The following is a 20,452-nucleotide window of genomic DNA, read 5'->3' as shown; positions in this document are numbered from 1 at the left end:
TACAGATTAGAGAAGGTTGTTAGATTTTTTTTTTACAGCAAAGGAGACAATTCAAGGGCGTAAAAAAAAAGAAAACATTATTAAAGAAAAAAAGCCCGCTACTTACTGCTCCTGAATAGAGTACAGAGGAGAGACACTGAGAGTAGTTAGAAGATTGCGTGGTTAGTTTGTGAGGTAGTGTGACCCACGCACGCATCACCCAAAGCTCAAGAAAGGTGCCAATCACGCAAACACTTACTTAAGAAATACACCTGCTCACCCTCATAAAAACGCTTAGCTGGGCAATAAATACACTTGATAACTAATAGAAGCCGATTACGTGGTTCCATTGTTAGCTACGATCTTCGCATCACGCCAATCACGCAACCTCAACCCAGTAGCAGCGGGGATCATGTTTCCTAATGGTCCCTCTAAGCGAGAAAGATGAGAAAAAATCATCCCTCACACAAACCATTTCATAATACATATCAAAACATTTGTAATCAGATTATGTATCATCTATTTTGGGGGTAAATATCATGGCACAAGTTTGGCCCGTCGCTGCTACCGGGTTAAGAAATACGCCTCCTTCTCGCCCTCAGTATGTAGGATTAAGACGCAAAACTCACCTATCACAGGGCGGAGGGTAGGTGGTCGCGGCGGCTTGCGGGACCATCGCTGCCAACGCCACCACTACAAGAGCGGCCATTCGGAGAAGCTTGCCCTCCGCCGCCCGACCTTCGCTGCCGCCTCCCGACCGCCGCCAGCCTGAGTCGCGCCGCCTCGCCTCCATCGCCACCTGAAGGACGTAAATAAGTGCACAGGTGTTGAAAGTTGCACAGGTAAGACATTGATGATGATTATGAAATTGTGTAGTATATTATGACTTAGTGTTGCTCTCTCTCTCTCTCTCTCTCTCTCTCTCTCTCTCTCTCTCTCTCTCTCTCTCTCTCTCTAGGTATTGATGCTTGTTTGATAACGGATGAGAGAGAGAGAGAGAAGCTGTGGAAGCGACACTCGCCTTGAAAACATGTGATTGTTTCCAGGGTAACGTGTGTGTGTGTGTGAGAGAGAGAGAGAGAGAGAGAGAAATAGCGCGCCAACAAATACGCATATACAAATCACTACCTCTGTCTCTCTCTCTCTCTCTTACAGAAGGGCTCATGATAACACTACAAATGGAAGCAGGACAAGGATATACAACACACACACACACACACACACACACACACACACACACATAGCCTAGCCTTTCACACTGGTTTACGAGGTGGTGTTGAAGTCTAAAAAGAGGAGGCAGAAGAGGAGGAGGAGGAGGAAGAAAGGAAGAAGAAATAAGATCTACTAGGCTAATGGAAACGAAGAAAGGGAGGATGATATAGAAAAAAAAGAAAGAATAAGAGAAAGAAGAAATGGAAGGGAGGGAATTTCATATAGGCTTTGAATATACGGCTTTCATATAAGTATAGATATGTACATAGGCCTATATAGGTACATAGGCTCTGAATACAGGTCTTTCACATGGGTAGGCTTATTTAAGGATCCGATAATAGGTTCTGCCGTATAGCTCCTTCACATTACGTAGGGTTAGGTTCACAGGAGTTGCCTTGCATACACCTACCGACCTCTTGCAGACTCCTTACGTTCTTATGTTCATAGGTAAAAGTACATCATAAGGATTTTAATATAGGTCTTTCATATAGGTATAGAGGTAGGAAGGTTCATATAGGCAACGCTAGGTTAGGTTAGGTTAGGTTTAGTTGGAGTCAGGTTAGGCTAGGTTAGATCAGGTTACGCAAGGTCAATTTACGTTAGGTTAGGTTACGTTAAGTTAGGTTAGGCACAGTTGGAGTAACTGAGACTCTGAGAGTAATTTTGAGTGGGATTCATAATGAGAGGTGTGTGTGATGTCGGTAAAGGGGAAACGCTAATTATGAACAGTTACGTTGATAAGCTTCAATAATGAAAGCTTAAGACGTGGAGTGGTGGTTTTTTCCCTGCTTTATTTTTTTCCTTTTTTTTCCTTCTCCCCGCAACCAGTTTAGAATATTGTGGAATGAGAGGAGGAGGAGGTGGAGAAGGAGAAGGAGAAAGAGAAGGAGGAGGAGGAGGAGGAGGATTCCGCCTGCAACACCAACTATTTTCAAAGCCTAAAAAAGAGATGAATCGGGTTCTCATGTGTGTTTTTTTAGGTTCATGGTACAGAAGAAGGATCAAACTACCACCAGGGTCATTAAACTACCCATGGAAATGCCTATAACTCCAATGAAAACCGTGTCAAATATGTTCTTCGGCGCTTTTAGGTTCATGGTACAGAAGAAGGATCAAACTACCACCAGGGTCATTAAACTATCCCTGGATATGCCCACAAATCCTACGAAAACCGTGTCAAATATGTTCAAAAATGTTCTTACATCAACAATTTTCAAAGGCGAAAAAGAAGACCTAATCGGGTTTTCAAGACAGTTTTCTTAGGTTCACGGTACAGCAGAAGGGTCAGACTACCACCAGGGTCATTAAAATACCCCTGGAAAGGCCGGCAACTCCTACGAAAACCGTTCATATATGAGTGCTTGGTCTCCGAAAGGTTAAAGACTACACCTCTAAGTCCTGCTCGGCGCGGCCCTTGCATGCATCGAATTTCCGAGTCCCAGGCAGCTCTGTGTTGGCCATCCGAGCGGAATCGTGGAAGGCAAGAGAGATCTGTGCCTCGTGATCGACAAAACCCTCTCTCTCTCTCTGTCTCTCTCTCTCTCTCTCTCTCTCTCTCTCTCTCTCTCTCTCTCTCTCTCTCTCTCTTCCCTTCCTTTCCTTTCCCTTCCCTTTTCTTGTCTCTTGTTTTGTTTTGCTTTGTTTTCTTTCCTTTCCTTTTCCCTTCCCTTCCCTTCCCTTCCTCTCCTCTCCTCTCCTCTCCTCTCCTCTCCTCTCTCTCTCTCTCTCTCTCTCTCTCTCTCTCTCTCCCCAGTAACAAAACACTAACCTAACGTCTACATATTAAAACAGCGTAACAAAACTGCAGTGAGAGAGAGAGAGAGAGAGAGAGAGAGAGAGAGAGAGAGAGAGAAAATAACTAAATACTTCAGACAAAACAAACCGCAATAATGTCATGAACGAGTTATATTGGTGAGAGAGGGAGAGAGGGGGAGAGAGAGGGAGAGAGGGGGAGAGAAAGGGAGAGAGGGAGGGAGAGGGGGACAATGAGGCAGGGTGGGAACTCGATGGATACAATGGTTTGGCTGATTCTACCCCCTTCTCTTCCCCTACCTTCCTTCCCCTACTTTCTCCTTCCCCTTCCTTCTCTTCCTCCTCTCCCCCACCATTCCCCTCCTTGATTCTACTCCCTTCCCTTCCCCTACCTTCCTTCCCCCTCCTTTCGCCTTCCCCTTCCCCTTCCTTCTCTTCCTCCTCTCTCCCACCATTCCCCTCCTTGATTCTACCCCCTTCTTTTCCTCCCATCCCTTCCCCTTCCTTCTCTTCCTCCCACCCACCCCTTCCTCCCTCCCCTTCCCTTCCCTCCTTCCTTCCTCCCCACCATTCCCTCCTTGATTCTACCCTTCTTCCTCCTTCCTTCCTTCCTTCCCTTCTCTCCTTCCCCCCTTCCTCCTCCTTCCTCACCTTCCTCTCCTCAACTTCTCCCCCTTCCTTTCTCCTTCTCCTCCTCCTTCACCTTCCCTCCTTCCTTCTCCCCTCAAACACACGCCCACCAATGCATGCCTTCAGGGGACCGCAATAATTATTCCCTTTTAGACACAGCCAGAGGGGGGACTGCGGCGAGGGAGAAAAATGGATGTTTAATCAGTATGAAAGTGCAAATTAATCGGCAAATAGATTCGGCCGCGGACTTGGTCATTGCAGCTTTTGTGTGGGGAGGGGAAAAATTATTGAAGGAGAAGGGAGTGGCGGGGGAGGGGGGTGAAGGAGAGAGAGAGAGAGAGAGAGAGAGAGAGAGAGAGAGAGAGAGAGAGAGTAGCCGGAGGGGAGGGAGGAGGTGGAGGAGAGGGAGTTGGGAGATATAAAAGAAAAATATAGAGATGGAGGAGGAGGAGAAGGAGGAGGAGAAGAGAATGTACGAGTAGGTGGGAACGTGATGGGATGGAGGAGGAGGAGGAGGAGGAGGAGGAGGAGAGGAAGAAAGATAAAGTAGAGAAAGTAAAAGATGAATTATAACTGTAGGGATAAGATGGGAGGAGGAGGAGGAGGAGGAGGAAGAAGGAAAATATAAGAGTAAAAAAAGAAACAGATAGGTACATAGATAGATAGATAGATAGATAGATAAATAGATAGATAGATAGATAGATAGATAGATAGATGGATGGACAGATAGATAGATAGATAGATAGATGGATGGATGGACAGATAGATAGATAGATAGATAGATAGAGAAGCATGGAAGGAACAGGAAGAGGGAAAATACCAAGGAGAAAGAGAAGGAAAACAAAACAAAACAAAAAAACAGGAAAGCAAAAATATAGAAGAAGGAGGAGAAGAATTAAGAAAGGCGGAAGAGGAAGAGAAACGTTAACCAGAATAAAAAGGAAGAGAGAGAAAGAAAATAAAGTTAATAACCGGAAAACGAAGAAAGCGAAGAGAAAATAATTGAACAGAGAGAGAGAGAGAGAGAGAGAGAGAGAGAGAGAGAGAGAGGAGGAAAGAGAAGGATTAAATGGAGAAAGAAGAAAAATATATGAAAAAAACGATTAATATGAGAGAGAGAGAGAGAGAGAGAGAGAGAGAGAGAGAGAGAGAGAGAGAGAGAGAGAGAGAGAAGGATTCAAATCGTCCCTCCTATGAGAGAGAGAGAGTCAGAGGGGAGAGAGAGGTTGATGTAAATGTCATAATTTGAGTGGGCGCGGAGAGGCACTGAGGAGCGGCGGGGATAAAGCGGCAATAACAGGCGGCGAGGGCGAGGCGGACAACCCCGGGCGGCGATAATTAAACCTCAAGCCGCTGGTGGTGTTGGTGTGGAGGTGTTGGTGTTAGTGGAGGTGGTGGAGGTGGGGGTTGGATCGCGTATTCCCCATCTCTCCCTCTGTCTATCTCTCTATCTATCTATATTGGTATGTGGCGTCCACTCTTGAACAGGGCAAGTTAGATTAGGTTAGGTTTCGTTGGGGTCAGGTGGCGTCAGGATAGGTTAGGTTTAATTGGAGTCAGGGTACGTAAGGTTGAGTTACGTTAGGTTAAGTTTAGTTGGAGTCAGGTTAGGTTAAGCTAGGTTAGGTTAGGATAGGATAGGTTGGGTTAGGTTCAGTTGGAGTCAAGGTTACGGTAGGTTAGGTTAGGTTAGGATCGGATGGGTTAGGTTCAGTTGAAGTCAAGGTTACGGTAGGTTAGGTTAGGTTAGGATCGGTTGGGTTAGGTTCAGTTGGAGTCAAGGTTACGGTAGGTTAGGTTAGGTTAGGATCGGTTGGGTTAGGTTCAGTTGGAGTCAAGGTTACGGTAGGTTAGGTTAGGTTAGGATCGGTTGGGTTAGGTTCAATTGGAGTCAAGGTTACGTTTGGTTAGATTAATTTTTTACTGGTTAAAGTAAATTTGAGTGGGAATCACAATGAAAGTATTTTCCATAACTCCCCGTGGTTATTTTCGAAGATACAGCCCAGCGTCTTCACTCAGAGACCATATACCCGTAGAGAGATTGGGAATATGCTGCCTGGCCAGTCACCTCGCTATACCGACGCACCGCCAGGCCGCCGCTTCAGTCCCTCCCTCCCTCGTGTTTCCATAAGCGCAGTCCAAGGTGAGAAAAATAAAGAGGGAAAAAGAAGAAGCGATTGTCTGGATTGGCATCTCCAAGGTGAACGAAAGGCGGGGTTGCTACAAGGAACGGTTCAACGCTTCCCTCCCTCCCCCCCTCTCCGCTGCGGTCCTCGCCGGCAACCTGTTTATCGACTTAATCACGTCAAAACGCCAATCATTTGCCAACTGTTTGACAAGCGTTCCTTCGGCCTTTTACAGGGCACTGACACCCGAGGCCGCGGCTTGACGGCGGCGCAAACACGGACGGGAGGGATAACACACACACACACACACACACACACACACACACAGAATTAGACCACAAACTCAGATAGACAGACAGACAAATAGTAATTCACACACACACACACACACACACACACACACACACACACACACACACACACCCTCCCCCCCATTCCCATGTATATAATAAGGGTGACTAATCCATCATAATATATGCAAACTGGCGCATTGCAGACTAATAAATAAATAATAAACACGAAAATAAAATGTCCATCGATAACAACAATAATATATACTAGAGGAACAACACCTTGAGGCCGCAACACAAGGACAGTAACACAATGGCCTCCTCCTCCTCCTCCTCCTCCTCCTCCTCCTCTTCCCTCAACACCAAGGGACATATATAGACACACTCCATCACACACTAACAGACTTTACACATCAATACAAAGCCTTTTTTTTCTGTCTGTCTGTCTGTCTCTCTCTCTCTCTCTCTCTCTCTCTCTCTCTCTCTCTCTCTCTCTCTCTCTCTCTCTCTCTCTCTCTCTCTCTCTCTCTCTCTCTCTCTCTCTCTCTCTCGTTACCTTCCATCCTCACCCCTTTCCTTTCCCTTTTCCTCTCTTTCTCCCTTTTAAAACCTTTTTTTACACCTAGGTCTTTCTTTCTCCCCCCCATCTCTCTCTCTCTCTCTCTCTCTCTCTCTCTCTCTCTCTCTCTCTCTGGTGGTGGGAGGCGGGGGGGGGCCGCGGGGGGGGGGGGGGGCGACAAAACACGCCATCATCCGTCCGTCAATCCATCAGTCACTCGCCGCCCCAAAAATACATTCCCGTTCAGGACATTAATTTCGGATCGCTAATAAAATTTCCGCCGACCGACCGACGATCTCCCCAACGCATTAATATTAAAGAGATGAAATTAACTCCCGCAAATATATATATAAAATGCCGAGCAGCGATTTTATTGGCGGGGCTCATCTGGTGTGTGTGTGTGTGTGTGTGTGTGTGTGTGTGTGTGTGTGTGTGTGTGTGTGTGTGTGTGTGTGTGTCATTGGGCGGCAGATTGTGTCTTGAGGGTGATGATAAAACAATAGTGGTAATAATAATAATAATAATAATAATAATAATAATAATAATAATAATAATAATAATAATAATAATAATAATAATAATAATAATAATAATAATAATAATAATAATAATAATAATAATAATAATAATAATAATAATGACATGAACAACAGTAAATGATGTCAACAGAAAATGAAGAAGGATTAGTTCGCGGATGTTAGATAGAGAGAGACGTTGGATGCTTGATCGTCGTGGTTGTCACACAGGGAACAATTGGGTGCTGAGTCTGTTCCTGGTGACCCACTTTTGGCGAGAGGGTTGTCAGAAGGCCCTCAACTTTAGCCGGGCTGAGAGAACTTTCCTATCCCAGTGCATGGACAACTTTACTGTACTGTTCACGCTAGTTGGGGGTCTCACGCTAAAGTCGTACAAGGCATTTTACTGGTGCTGATGTTTGGAATTACTGGTTTTCGTTTTTTCGTGATAGTTTTCAGGGAATAGTAGAGTACGTGTTACTATATCGTTTGAAACTTAAGCTAATATATGGCATAACCCCGAAATCGAACTCTCTTCCTCCTTCCTTCCTTTATTTTTCATTTTTTTACTCTACCTTCTTTTTTTACCCCAAGTAGCCTACCTTCCTTATGCACTAAAATTTTACGTCACTTCTAGCCCCATAATACCGAGGAGGCTCATTAAACTACCCATGGAGATTATAACACAACTCCTACGAAAGCATTGTCAAATGTATGCTTGGGCGCCCAAGGGTTTAGAAATACGACCCCATCAAACACCTTTCTAATGCAGTACACTTTGACGTCACTTCCTCGTCTTTGTTCCTCAGTACCAAGAACGCCCAAGAACTACGTACAGCCGGCCCCGATACCTGTCGATACCTTATGCCGGCGCTGTTGTGGCTTTACCTAACGTCTTTTGAGATTCATGCCGCGGCGAGCCCGTTGAAGCGACGCGCGACACCCTCCGCCACGCTGCGCCGCTTTGTCCGGTGGTAAGCAAGTGTCGGAAATTTGAGAAAGTGGTCGCCTGCTCACTACTTATTCGAACACTTGTGCCAGCGTGTGTGGGAGGGTTTAGTGTGTGTGTGTGTGTGTGTGTGTGTGTGTGTGTGTGTGTTTCTCTCTTTTTCACAGATGTGGATTAAATTTGTGAAGAAAATTTTCTCACAGCCAATCAATCAAGTCAATCTCTCTCACTTTCATACTCTCTCTCTCTCTCTCTCTCTCTCTCTCTCTCTCTCTCTCTCTCTCTCTCTCTCTCTCTCTCTCTATCGCAGATGGGATGAACGGAAGGGATGAGAGAAAGAGAAAACAAGTATGAAAGAAAGATAAAGAAAAGGAACAAGAAAAACAGTAATCCTCTCAGATGAAAATAAACAAAGAGATTAGCTAATGAGAAGTAAATAAGAGATCGACAGATAGATAGATAGATAGAGAAGAAAATAGAAGATAGAGAGAGAAAACAAGTGTGAAAGAAAGAAAAAGAAAAGGAACAAGAAAAAGAGTAATCCTCCCAGATGAAAATAAACAGAGAAATTAGCTAATGAGGAGTAAACAAGATAGATAGATAGATAGATAGATAGAAAGATAAACAAGCAAATTCATAAGGTAATCAGATTGAAGTGCAGCCACGTGTCATTTTAAGTGCATGGGGACACACACACACACACACACACACACACACACACACACACACATATAAACACTTGACCCTGGGCACCATCTCTCTCTCTCTCTCTCTCTCTCTCTCTCTCTCTCTCTCTTGTATACGTGTCTGCTACTTGAATTAACATGTACATTGAGCACTAATGAACCACACACACACACACACACACACACACACACACACACACACGCACGCACGCACGCACGCACACACTTGTAATTCTCACGGCAACGAGTCTGAAACGAGTTCGTGAAATTGTTATTGTGCGGAGGACTTTATAAATTTTTGTGTCCTCTCTCTCTCTCTCTCTCTCTCTCTCTCTCTCTCTCTCTCTCTCTCTCTCTCTCTCTCTCTCCGTTTTCATATACATTTTCTTCTTCCATTTTATCTTTTTTTACGCTTTTTCTTTTTTTCTTTCCATTGATTCTTCTGCTAAACTTTTCTCTCTCTCTCTCTCTCTCTCTCTCTCTCTCTCTCTCTCTCTCTCTCTCTCTCTCTCTCTCTCTCTCTCTCTCTCTTGCCTTCCTTCCTTCTTCTTCCTTCCTTCCTTCTTTCCTCCTCCTTTATCGTTTTCTCTTTCTCCTGCATCTTCTTCCTTCCTTCCTCCTTCCTCCATCTATCATTCATCGTTGTCTGTGTCTCCGGCCTTTCTTCTTTCCCTCCTTCCTTCCTTCTTCCATTTTTCATTTATTATTATCTGGATTCTGCGTTGTCATCTTGTCTCCCCTCCTCGTTTCTTTCTTCTTCTTTCTCCCTCATCGTTCGTTTTATCTTCATTTTCTTTCTTTTTCTTATATATTTTTTTTCCTTATTTTCATTTCCCATCATCGTTTTCTTTATTTTCCTCCTTTCCTTCGTTTCTTTCTTTCTTTCTTTTTCTCCTTCATGGTTCGTTTTATCTTCCATTTCTTTCTTTTTTCTATATATTTTCTTTCCTTACTTTCTTTTCTCATCATCGTTTTCTTTATTTTCTTTCTTTCCTTCCTTCGTTCTCTCGATTTTTATCTTCTTCCTATTTCTCCTCTTTTTTCTACATTTCTTCTTTAATTTCCTTTTTTCCATCATCATCCTCTCTTTTTTTTCTTTCTTTCTGCCTTCATTCTCTCCTTCTCTCCATTTTTTTCCTGTTCCCTTTTTCCCTGCTATAGATTTTCCCTCTTCGAAGTGCAAACCTAAGTCCTTCTCCTCCTTAAGTTTTTTTTTTCCTTCTTTTCTCCTCTTTCACTTTTCCTCATTTTCTTTTTCTTGTTTTTTTCCTCCTCTTTGTTTTTTCCCGCCATTCAAAAACATCAAAACACGTCTGTCTTTTTCGCTGTTCCATTTTTTTATTGCTTTTCTTTCCGCCTCATCTCCTTCTCCTCCTCCTCCTCCTCTTCTTTCTTATATATTATGCTTCTCCCTGCTTCTCTCTTCCAATCACCTCTTCCTCTTCCTCCTCTCCTCTTCTTCGCTCAAGGAAACACTCTAAGGGAGGAAGCAATTTTCAGGCAAGAGGAGGAGGAGAAGGAGGAGGAGGAGGAGGAGGAGAAAGAAGAGGAGGAGGAAGAGGGGGCTGTAGCTTGCTCTAGAATCCTTCGTCGGCGATATGGCTGCCTCACTCATGTCTAATGGGATGTTATAAGATGTTTGTGGAGCGGTATTATGCATCTCCTTCCCTTCCCTCATACCCCTCCGCCCCCGTGTTCCTCTTCGTCTTCTTCCTCCTCCTCTTCTACTTCCTCCTCTTCCTCTTCTGCCGTTAACGCCATCTATATATTCCATTATCATCTCTCTCTCTCTCTCTCTCTCTCTCTCTCTCTCTCTCTCTCTCTCTCTCTCTCTCTCTCTCTCTCTCTCTCTCTCTCTCTCTCTCTCTCTCTCTCTCTCTCTCTTCTTCCTTCGCCTTCATCTTCTTCTTCTTCCTTCTTTTTTATCTCAATATCATTATCATTATTTCACTCTCCCCTTCATATTCCCTTCTACATTTCCTCTTTCCTGTCCTCCTCCTCTTCTTCTTCTTCCTCTTCATTTACCTCTATGTCATTATCGTTATCTCCTCCTCCTCCTTCTACTTGTTCTGGTTGTTGTTCTACTACTACTACTACTACTACTACTACTACTACTACTACCACTACTACTACTACTATAACTCCTAGTGGGATCAGCTGGGTCAAGAGATCACCTTCTTAAAGACGAGAAAGAGCCAGGAGAGGAAACAAGAGATAGCGAGAGAGAGAGAGGTTCAGCTGGAGTCTACAGGGATGGCAATGAGGGGGAGAGAGAGAGAGGGGGAGGAGGGAGAGAGGGAGGAAAGGGGGAGGAGGGAGGAGGAAGATGCGACAATCACTCTTCCCACACACACACACACACACACACACACACAGGTGGAAAGAGCGAGAGAAAAAAATGAACACTGTCACAAATTGAAATGAAATGCGTCGATTGGTGTGTGTTAAGCGAACTGTGAAATATAGAGAATAATGTTCGTTTCTCTCTCTCTCTCTCTCTCTCTCTCTCTCTCTCTCTCTCTCTCTCTCTCTCTCTCTCTCTCTCTCTCTCTCTCTCTCTCTCTCTCACAGACACGGATTAATAGATAAAATAATGAGAGAGAGAGAGAGAGAGAGAGAGAGAGAGAGAGAGAGAGAGAGAGAGAGAGAGAGAGAGAGATAGTATTGACACCTCAGGTCGCTGCCGGAAATTAAGCCACACACACACACACACACACACACACACACACACACACACACACACACACACGCACATAAGGGCGGACACTCGCGGGACACACCAAGCGAAAAACAAAGGAACGAAAACAAAAACAAAAGAAAAAGAAAAAAAACAGGAAGTACTACTGTGACATTATCAACCCTATTCACCTGTCTACCTGTCTTGTGTATTTTTACCTGTAGGAATTAATTAAGGACTTTGAATGGTTGCTTTTCTCAGTATAAAGAAAAAAGCAGCAGAAAGTATATGGAAAACTTGTGACGCTTATTAACACCCAAAACCTGTCTATACCTTTCTCTCTCTTTACCTGTACGAATTCATTAACTATTTTGACAATCTATTTTTATAGCAAGGGAGGGAGTTCTAGGGCTCTCATCTCTCATCTCTCTCTCTCTCTCTCTCTCTCTCTCTCTCTCTCTCTCTCTCTCTCTCTCTCTCTCTCTCTCTCTCTCAATACATTAACTATTTTGACAATCATTTTTTACAGTGAGGGAGGCTGTTCTAGGGCTTTCATTTTTTTTTTATCTATCAGTTCTCTCTCTCTCTCTCTCTCTCTCTCTCTCTCTCTCTCTCTCTCTCTCTCTCTCTCTCTCTCTCTCTCTCTCTCTCTCTCTCTCTCTCTCTCTCTCAAGTAATAATTCAAATAAAACAAGCCAATTATGAGGCAAAAATATCCCGCGGACTCTTGAGCAAGCTTAGTAATGAGTTCGCTGGGTTCCCTCTTTAGTTAAAACCGCAGACCCGAAAAAATATCAAGATCTCGTTATTATACAGCAAACAGATGAAGAAGAGGAGAGAGGAGGTGGAGGAGGAGGAGATGCTGGGAGGGATAAAGAAAAGATGGAAGAGGAAAATGATGTTGAAGAATAAAATATAACAAAAAGAATATGATAAAGATGATGATGATGAGCAGGAGGAGGAGGAGGGGAAAGAGGAGGAGGAAGAGGAGGGGAATGATGAAGAGAAGGAGAGAGAGAGAGAGAGAGAGAGAGAGAGAGAGAGAGAGAGAGAGAGAAAACTGTGGGGAGGGCACACTACAGTGACTGAATCTACCTAGGATTTGTCAAGCACCTTCTACTCTTTTCAATATCGTACTGGTGTAGTCAGGTGAGCGAGTGACGTAATATAATCGTTGACGTTGACCGTTGAAATTGACCTATCTTTCGGCCACTCCTCTAACTCTTTTTAGGAGCAGAGAGTAGCGGGCTTTTTTATTTTTTTACATTTGTTACCTTTTTTTTTTTTTGTTTGCCCTTGAACTGACTCTTCTACTGTAAAAAAAAAAAAAAAAAAAAAAAATTTTGCTCCATGCAGCTTCTCGGACGTAAAAAGTATCACTGTAACGGAAAAAAATACACAGAAAAAACATAATAAATTCACGAGCAACTGTCCCTTCCCCCCCTTCTTTTTTCTTCCATTCCCTCTCTCACCCCCCTCCATCCCCCAAATAGCAATAACCTACGCCCCTGTCCACCCAGCAGTGAATGGGTACCAGGTATTAATCGGGGGTTGTGTCCCGTCTCCTGGGGTCTGTTCCCTTCTCCTATGATTCCTTCCCCTCCTGTCTCTCTCCGGCATATGACCACAGATGTTGCGCCGACTAAACGAAACTTTCCAACTTTTTTTTTCCATCCCCCAAAATCCTCCACACGAACTTTTATGCCTTTCTTTCTTCTTTCATTCTTTCTCTCGATTCTTTTTTTTTATCTTTTTCTTCTTTTTCTACACTCATTTTATTCTTTACTTTTTCCTATTTTTTTTTTTTCCTCGCTCACTTCCACCCCCCACCATCTCACCTCTTCCTCCTCCTCCTCCTCCTCCTCCTCCTCCTCTTCCTCCTCCTCCTCCTCCCTATGTAAGAATTCACGAGTAAAATCTCCAGTCCATAAAAGTGAAATATCCGACTTTTATGAATGAGAGAGAGAGAGAGAGAGAGAGAGAGAGAGAGAGAGAGAGAGAGAGAGAGAGAGAGAGAGAGAGAGAGAGAGAGAGAGAATAAAGTAAAAAAAAAATCTTCCACTCAACAGCCCTAGGAACGAACACACGCTCACACACACACACACACTGTCTCTAGCGTCGTGAAAACCATAATAACATAAATATCGAAGAAAATAGCAAAATTCTGAGAGAGAGAGAGAGAGAGAGAGAGAGAGAGAGAGAGAGAGAGAGAGAGAGAGAGAGAGAGAGAGAGAGAAATGGAAATGGAACAGTATAAGCAAGTTACAAGGGAAGGAAAATCAAGCGAGGAGGAGGAGGAGGAGGAGGAGGAGGAGGAGGAGAAGAGAGAAGAGTCGAGAAGAGCAGACGAGGAAGAGGAGAGAAGAGGAAAGAACAAGAGAACAGATAAGAGAGGAAAGGAAAGAAGAGACGAAGAGAAAAGAAGAGAAAAGAGGGAAATGAGAGGTAAGAAAGAAGAGAAGGAAAAGTATAAGAAAGACTGATATAAAAGGATAGAATATAGAGAAGAGGATAAACGAGGAAAAAGGAGAGGAAAAATAGAGGAAACTAAGAGAGAGGAGAGGAGAGGAGAGGAGAGGAGACAGAAGTACAGGAATAGAGTAGAGAGAAGAGGTGAAAGAGGAGAGAGAAAAGAAGAGAGAATGAAGAGAGGAGAAAGAGAGAAGAGGAAAAGGGGGAAGAGGAATTTGACGTTAGAGAAGGTTGCAGAGAGAGAGAGAGAGAGAGAGAGAGAGTGTCATGGAAACCAACAGAAGTGCCGGAGGGAGATGGATGAGGGTGGGAGGGGGATCTCTCTCTCTCTCTCTCTCTCTCACTCGATGTTAGCTTTTCTTTTCGGCGTGTTTTTTTTTTTTTTTTTTGTTGTTGTTTTTCTACCGTTGAATTTTACGCTGTTTTTCATGTTTTGGAATTTGAAATCGCACCTAAATTTTGAATAAGAAAGAGATTGTTGTGCTTATTGGCTTTCACTTCTTTGCTTTCTTTTCTTCTACTTCGCTAAAAGGTTATATTGTTGGTCTTTAAAAGCGGAGAGAAGAGGAAAGATGCGAGGAAACTTTGAGGACATGGGAGGAACCGATATGAAGGAGAGGAAAATGGAAGGAAAGGAGAGAAAGAAAGGAGAGAGAAAGCACAAAGCAGATATTATTTCCTTGTTCAGTTTCTAGTCCTCTTTCCTTCACCATAAAAATGAAAATAAAAACACCAGAACATAGGAACATAAGGAGTCTGCAAGAGGCTGGTGGGTCTATACAAGGCAGCTCCTGTGAACCTAACCAGACCTAACGTCACTATCCATGAACTTATCTGATCTTTTTGGGGGATGGGATAGGAGGAGAAAAAAGGGGAGGAGACACAGGGAAGAGGAAGATAAAGGAGAGAGACCACATGACAGGGTTCCTTTCCTTATTTAATTATTTTTTATGCGTTGGAGAGAAGGAAGAGGGAGGGGAAAAGCGAGGAGAGGAGAGGAGGAAAGAGAGAGAGAGATAGAGAGAGAGAGAGAGAGAGAGAGAGAGAGCATAACAGGCTTCCTTTCCTTATTTAATTATTTTTATACGTTGGAGAGGAAGAAAGAGGAGGAAAAGCAGAGAGAGAAGTGGAGAGAGAGAGAGAGAGAGAGAGAGAGAGAGAGAGAGAGAGAGAGAGAGCACATAACAGGCTTCCTTTCCATATTTAATTATTTTTTATACGTTGGAGGGAAGAAAGAGGGAGGGGAAAAGCGAGGAGAGGAGAAGAGGAAAGAGGAGAGGAGACAGAGAGAAGAGGAGAGAGAGAGAGAGAGAGAGAGAGAGAGAGAGAGAGAGAGAGAGAGAGAGAGAGAGAGAGAGAGAGAGAGAGAGAGAGAGAGAGAGAGCACATAACAGGCTTCCTTTCCTTATTTAATTATTTTTTATACGTTGGAGAGAAGAGGGAGGGGAAAAGCGAGGAGAGGAGAAGAGGGAAGAGGAGAGGAGACAGAGAGAAGAGGAAAAGAAAGGAGAGACCACATAACAAGCTTTTTTTATTTGTTTCTTAATACGTAAAAGAGAAGAAAGAGGAATTGAAAAAACGATAGGATGGAGAGAAGAGAAGATAGAGAGAAGAGGAAAGGAGAAAGAGAAACACATAGCAGACGGCCTTTTCTTATTTCTCATTTTCTTGTATAGTTTCCCCTAAAAAATGATAAACACACAATCAGTCTCCTTTTTAACGTTAATGGCGCTGTACACCTAACTATCACCTCGCCCTAACAGCAGCCGCGTTCTCGCCTCCAACACCTGCATCCTCTCACCTTCGTTCCCACACTCGTAATTTGTTGCCCGTTACCTCTATTTGCCCTTTAATAATAAGCACCCACTCGCCCCGCCCTCAGAGCCTCCCTCCCACGCCCTCCACACACAGACACACACACATATGCAAGAAGAGCAAACACAGGGCGGAAGGGGTAAAGAGGTAGGAAGGGGCAGAAGAGTTGAGTTGAAATGCAGGGGCGAAAGAGCTGGTGACTAGACTGATGGAGATGAATGGACAGCTAGACGGAGACGCAGTAAGGCTTTCGTAGGAGGTTTGGGCCTTTCCGAGGGTAGTTTTATGACCCTTCTGGTAGACTGACCCTCCTTCTGTAACGTGAGCCTACAAAAACACGCATTAGAACCCGACTGACCCCCATCTCGGCCTTTGGAAGTAAGTAGTTGATGTGAGGGGTGGAGGCGTCTGATAGGAGTTTTGGGCATTTCCAGGGGTAGCTTTATGACCCTTCTGGTAGTTTGAGTTTTCTTCTGTAACGTGAGCCTACAAAAACACGCATTAGAACCCGACTGACCCCCTTTTCGGCCTTTGGAAGTAAGTAGTTTATGTGAGGAGTGGCATCTGATAGGAGTTTTGGGCATTTCCAGGGGTAGCTTTATGACCCTTCTGGTAGTTTGAGTTTTCTTCTGTAACGTGAGCCTAAAGAAACACTTATTAGAACGCGATTGATCTCCTTTTCGAGGTTTGAATGTAGTTGGTGTGAGGGGTGGAGGCATCTGACGGCGGGGGCGGGTCCAGGCGGGTCTCCTTACGCCGCCTGGAGAGGAAGACCCGTCGACTTTCATCCCCAAAGGAATAAATTAGGGCGAGCAAACTTGTCTCTCCCCGCAGTGAAAGAGGGACGGCTTTTGTACGGGGCCAGGGAAAGAAAAGTGGAAAAAAGTGTGAGGGAGGGAGAGGGAGGAGGAGGAGGAGGAGGACGGTGAAGCTAAAGTAAAGAAGCTAAAGGATTTTTTGGGTGGCTAAGGAAAGAGTTCCCTTAGCAGCCAAGTTTTCGGGGCGCTGCAGTTTTATTAAAATAGATAACGAGGCGGTATAAGTAGTTTTATCCATCGTTTAAGTCTCCCCCGCGTCAGCCCCGTTACCGTCGAGTTAATACAGATAACGAGGCGGTATAAGTAGTTTTATCCATCGTTTAAGTCTCCCCCGCGTCAGCCCCGTTACCGCCGAGTTATATTAATACAGATAACAAGGCGGTATACGTAGTTTTATTCATCGTTTAAGTCTCCCCCGCGTCAGCCCCTTTACCGCCGAGTTATATTGATACAGATAACAAAGCGGTATGAGTAGTTTTATTCATCGATTAAGTCTCCCCCGCGGCAGCCCCGTTACCGTCGAGTTAATACAGATAGCAAGGCGGTATAAGTAGTTTTATTCATCGTTTAAGTCTCCCCCGCGGCAGCCCCGTTACCGCCGAGTTTTGATCCCGGCCTCGGTAAACAGTCGTCCATCAAACCCTCGGCGCGGCGCGGGAGTGGCGGCGCCGGCATTCTTACTCCTGCAATATCTCACGAGGCTGTCTCGGGACATGCAGAGCGAAGCTTTAAATCAGCGTGCCTAACGAAGGCCCCAAACACAGCTGCTCTCGCCGGGCAGGGGGCGTGCACGGCCATTTGTTAGCCCCACCTGCCGCCGCGCCGCCGTGCCGTGGCCGCGCCGAGCCGCCGCGGCCCGGCATGCATTGCACCGCCGAGGCTGCATGGATAAACAACATCGCCCTTAAGCTATTCAGGAGATCGTCAATTCTCCGAGAACGCAACAATACCAGCACAACTGAACGCTAACCTCCCCCCCCCCCTTCCCCTCTCCCCTCCCCACAGCTGGCGCGGCCCGCGGATATATAAGCAGCAGCAGCCTGGCCCAGCCGCCGCGGCAGCAGGCGGAATTGGATGTTTGTGTCAGCAGGCTCAGCGCCGAGCACGGGCAGGCGGGGAGGCTTGGCGAGCACACACACACACACACACACACACACATACACACACACACACACACGAGTCAAGCTGCCATTACTTGTGCCGATAACAGCCCAAACGGACGGAAACAAACATGTAAATAAGGAATACATGAATAACCAAGTTATATATATATATATATATATATATATATATATATATATATATATATATATATATATATATATATATATATATGAGTAGGAGCGCGGCGTGGGTCCAGCGTCGCGGGCCGGGGTCGGTAATGAGGGCAGCGCCGCGCCGCCTGATGCACGCCGAGCACCGGCAATAACGACCTGAAAATGAGCCCCGCGTGTCGGGTCATCAGTATTTAGGCCGCGGCGGCCCGGCGGAGGGTCAGCGGCACCCAGGGTGGCCGGGCAGGAACACACTCCCACGGCCCGCACGCCCGCACGCCACACCGCCAGGCCCATTTACCCTGACACGCCCTGGCCCTGGCGAACACCCCACACTGCCTTCCGCCCCACTACTGCACGGGCACAAGAAAACTCGTCTCTCTCTCTCTCTCTCTGTCTCAACACACACACAAAAAGCGTTTACATGTTATTCACTGGTGTTCCTCTCGGCCATTTAGTATGCAGCGGCACAGAATAGGAACAGCATTACCCGCGCGAGGAACAAAACGCCGCCCGGCCACGCAGCGCTGAATGAGCCGCGCCGCGAGGGAGGGAGGGAGGGAGGCCGCGGGAACAAAGACAGACCCGCGGCGAGTGTGTGCTACCGGAAACGTGAGGCAAAACCGTCAAAAAAAGGATGGAAAAGAAAAGGGTTTATACAGAAAGCTACTAAGCCCTTAAGTACAAGCTAATATAAGAGTCTCTACAATTATAAAATAGAATAATGAGGAAAGTTCATGACGTGAGAGTAAAACATGACGATAGAAATGAACAGTTGGAGATAAATTTGAAGGATGAAAAACCGACATAAGAAAAAAAAATATATATCTACTTAAAGAAATGGAAAAAACGAGAGAGAGAGAGAGAGAGAGAGAGAGAGAGAGAGAGAGAGAGAGAGAGAGAGAGAGAGAGAGAGAGAGAGAGAGAGAGAGAGAGAGAGAGAATTAGAACATTATCAATCACAGTCTCCCCATAAACTATCAAAACCTTATCAGTATCATTCGTAAAACCAACAGGGAAGAATTCAAAGCAAACAAGAGAAACACAAAGTTAATAAAGAGAAAGAATAAAGTTAACCACACACGTAACTCAACCCGAAATAACAAGTCACCCTCTCCGATTCAACCCGAAATAACAAGTCACCCTCTCCGATTCAACCCGAAATAACAAGTCACCCTCTCCGATTCAACCCGAAATAACAAGTCAACCTCTCCGATTCAACCCGAAATAACAAGTCACCCTCTCCGATTCAACCCGAAATAACAAGTCAACCTCTCCGATTCAACCCGAAATAACAAGTCAACCTCTCCGATTCAACCCGAAATAACAAGTCAACCTCTCCGATTCAAAACTTTCTCACAACAACTACAAATCAAACCCGCTATTGCATTGGGAAACCTTAAATACAGGATCACCAAACAGACTCAGCAACACACACACACACACACACACACACACACACACACACACACACACACATCATTCAAACTTGTTACGAATCGGGGTAGCTATATATAAAGTTAGGATACGGTAATATTGTGAAATCCATCCGTTCGCGGCGATTCTCTCTCTCTTTCTGGAAGTTCTACACCGGAACATGATCCATTGGGCTGGCTACTACCGCGCCCTTATGTATGTAGTGATGCTGAAGGGAAAGTTAGGATAGGCAAAATAACGAGTGTAGAAACAAAAAAGGTTAGGTAGAGAGTAATGAAAGAGGATATTGTAAAGACAGAGAAGGAGTAAGGATGCTGGAGAGAGAGTTAGGATGGGCGAAATGACTACAGGATTATTAAAAAAGGGTTAGATAGAGAGTTTAGGACATTTCAATAACAAAAAGTTTAGATAGAGAGTAATGAAAGAGGACATTTTAAAGACAGAGAAGGAGTAAGGATGCTGGAGAGAGTTAGGATGGGCGAAATGACTACAGGATTATCAAAAAAGGGTTAGATAGAGAGTTTAGGACATTTCAATAACTAAAGGGTTAGGTAGAGTAATGAAAGAGGGCATTTTAAAGACAGAGAAGGAGTAAGGATGCTGGAGAGAGTTAGGATGGGAGAAATGACTACAGGATTATTAAAAAGGGTTAGATAGAGAGTTTAGGACATTTCAATAACTAAAGGGTTAGGTAGAGAGTGATGAAAGAGGGCATTTTAAAGACAGAGAGAGACTAAGGATGCTGGAGAGAAGTTAGGATATGCGAAATGACTACAGGATTATTATAAAAGGTTAGATAGAAAGTTTAGGACATTTTAATAACAAAAATAACGATTGTTCTATAAAGGAAGAGATATGGTAGAGTTATGAAGAACATATTAACCCCTTGAATGAGGATTTCCTACAGTCAGACCTCACCAAGCTACAGGAATGGAACAAAAAGTGGCTGCTACAATTCAGTGAAGAAAAACATAAAGTCCTGCACATTGGGAGGGGATATCCAGCATACCAATACCACAGAGGCAGAGAAAGACCTGGGAGTGTATGTTTCCAGGCTACCAGCAAAGGCTAAATCCGTGTCAATCGCAGCGGACAGGTTAACGAAAGAGAAGGAGTAGGAATGTTGGATGGAAAGTTAAGATGAAAGAGATGACGACTGTATGAACTCTGTGTGAAATAGTTAGAGATTAAAGGAAAAAAAAAATACTTACACCTTGCTGAATATAAAGTTTAACAGGTGATGGTTTTGCGACTTTAGAAA

The 20,452-nt window shown here is 44.6% G+C and overlaps 1 protein-coding gene across 2 annotated transcripts in view; it reads right to left on the bottom strand.

Annotated features, from left to right (window-relative positions):
• LOC126987726 (trehalase-like) overlaps nt 1-20,452 on the bottom strand; it is an 87,731-nt gene that overhangs the window by 59,558 nt on the left and 7,721 nt on the right. For both annotated transcript variants that reach the window (XM_050844967.1, XM_050844968.1), the window contains exon 2: nt 609-778. In XM_050844967.1, coding sequence (XP_050700924.1) covers nt 609-778 — 170 coding nt within the window. The remainder of the gene's footprint in view (nt 1-608; nt 779-20,452) is intronic.

The sequence above is a fragment of the Eriocheir sinensis genome, chromosome 66 (assembly GCF_024679095.1).
Source record: "Eriocheir sinensis breed Jianghai 21 chromosome 66, ASM2467909v1, whole genome shotgun sequence".
NCBI classification, from domain to species: Eukaryota; Metazoa; Arthropoda; class Malacostraca; order Decapoda; family Varunidae; genus Eriocheir; species Eriocheir sinensis.
This window is presented reverse-complemented; position numbering and strand designations above follow the sequence as displayed.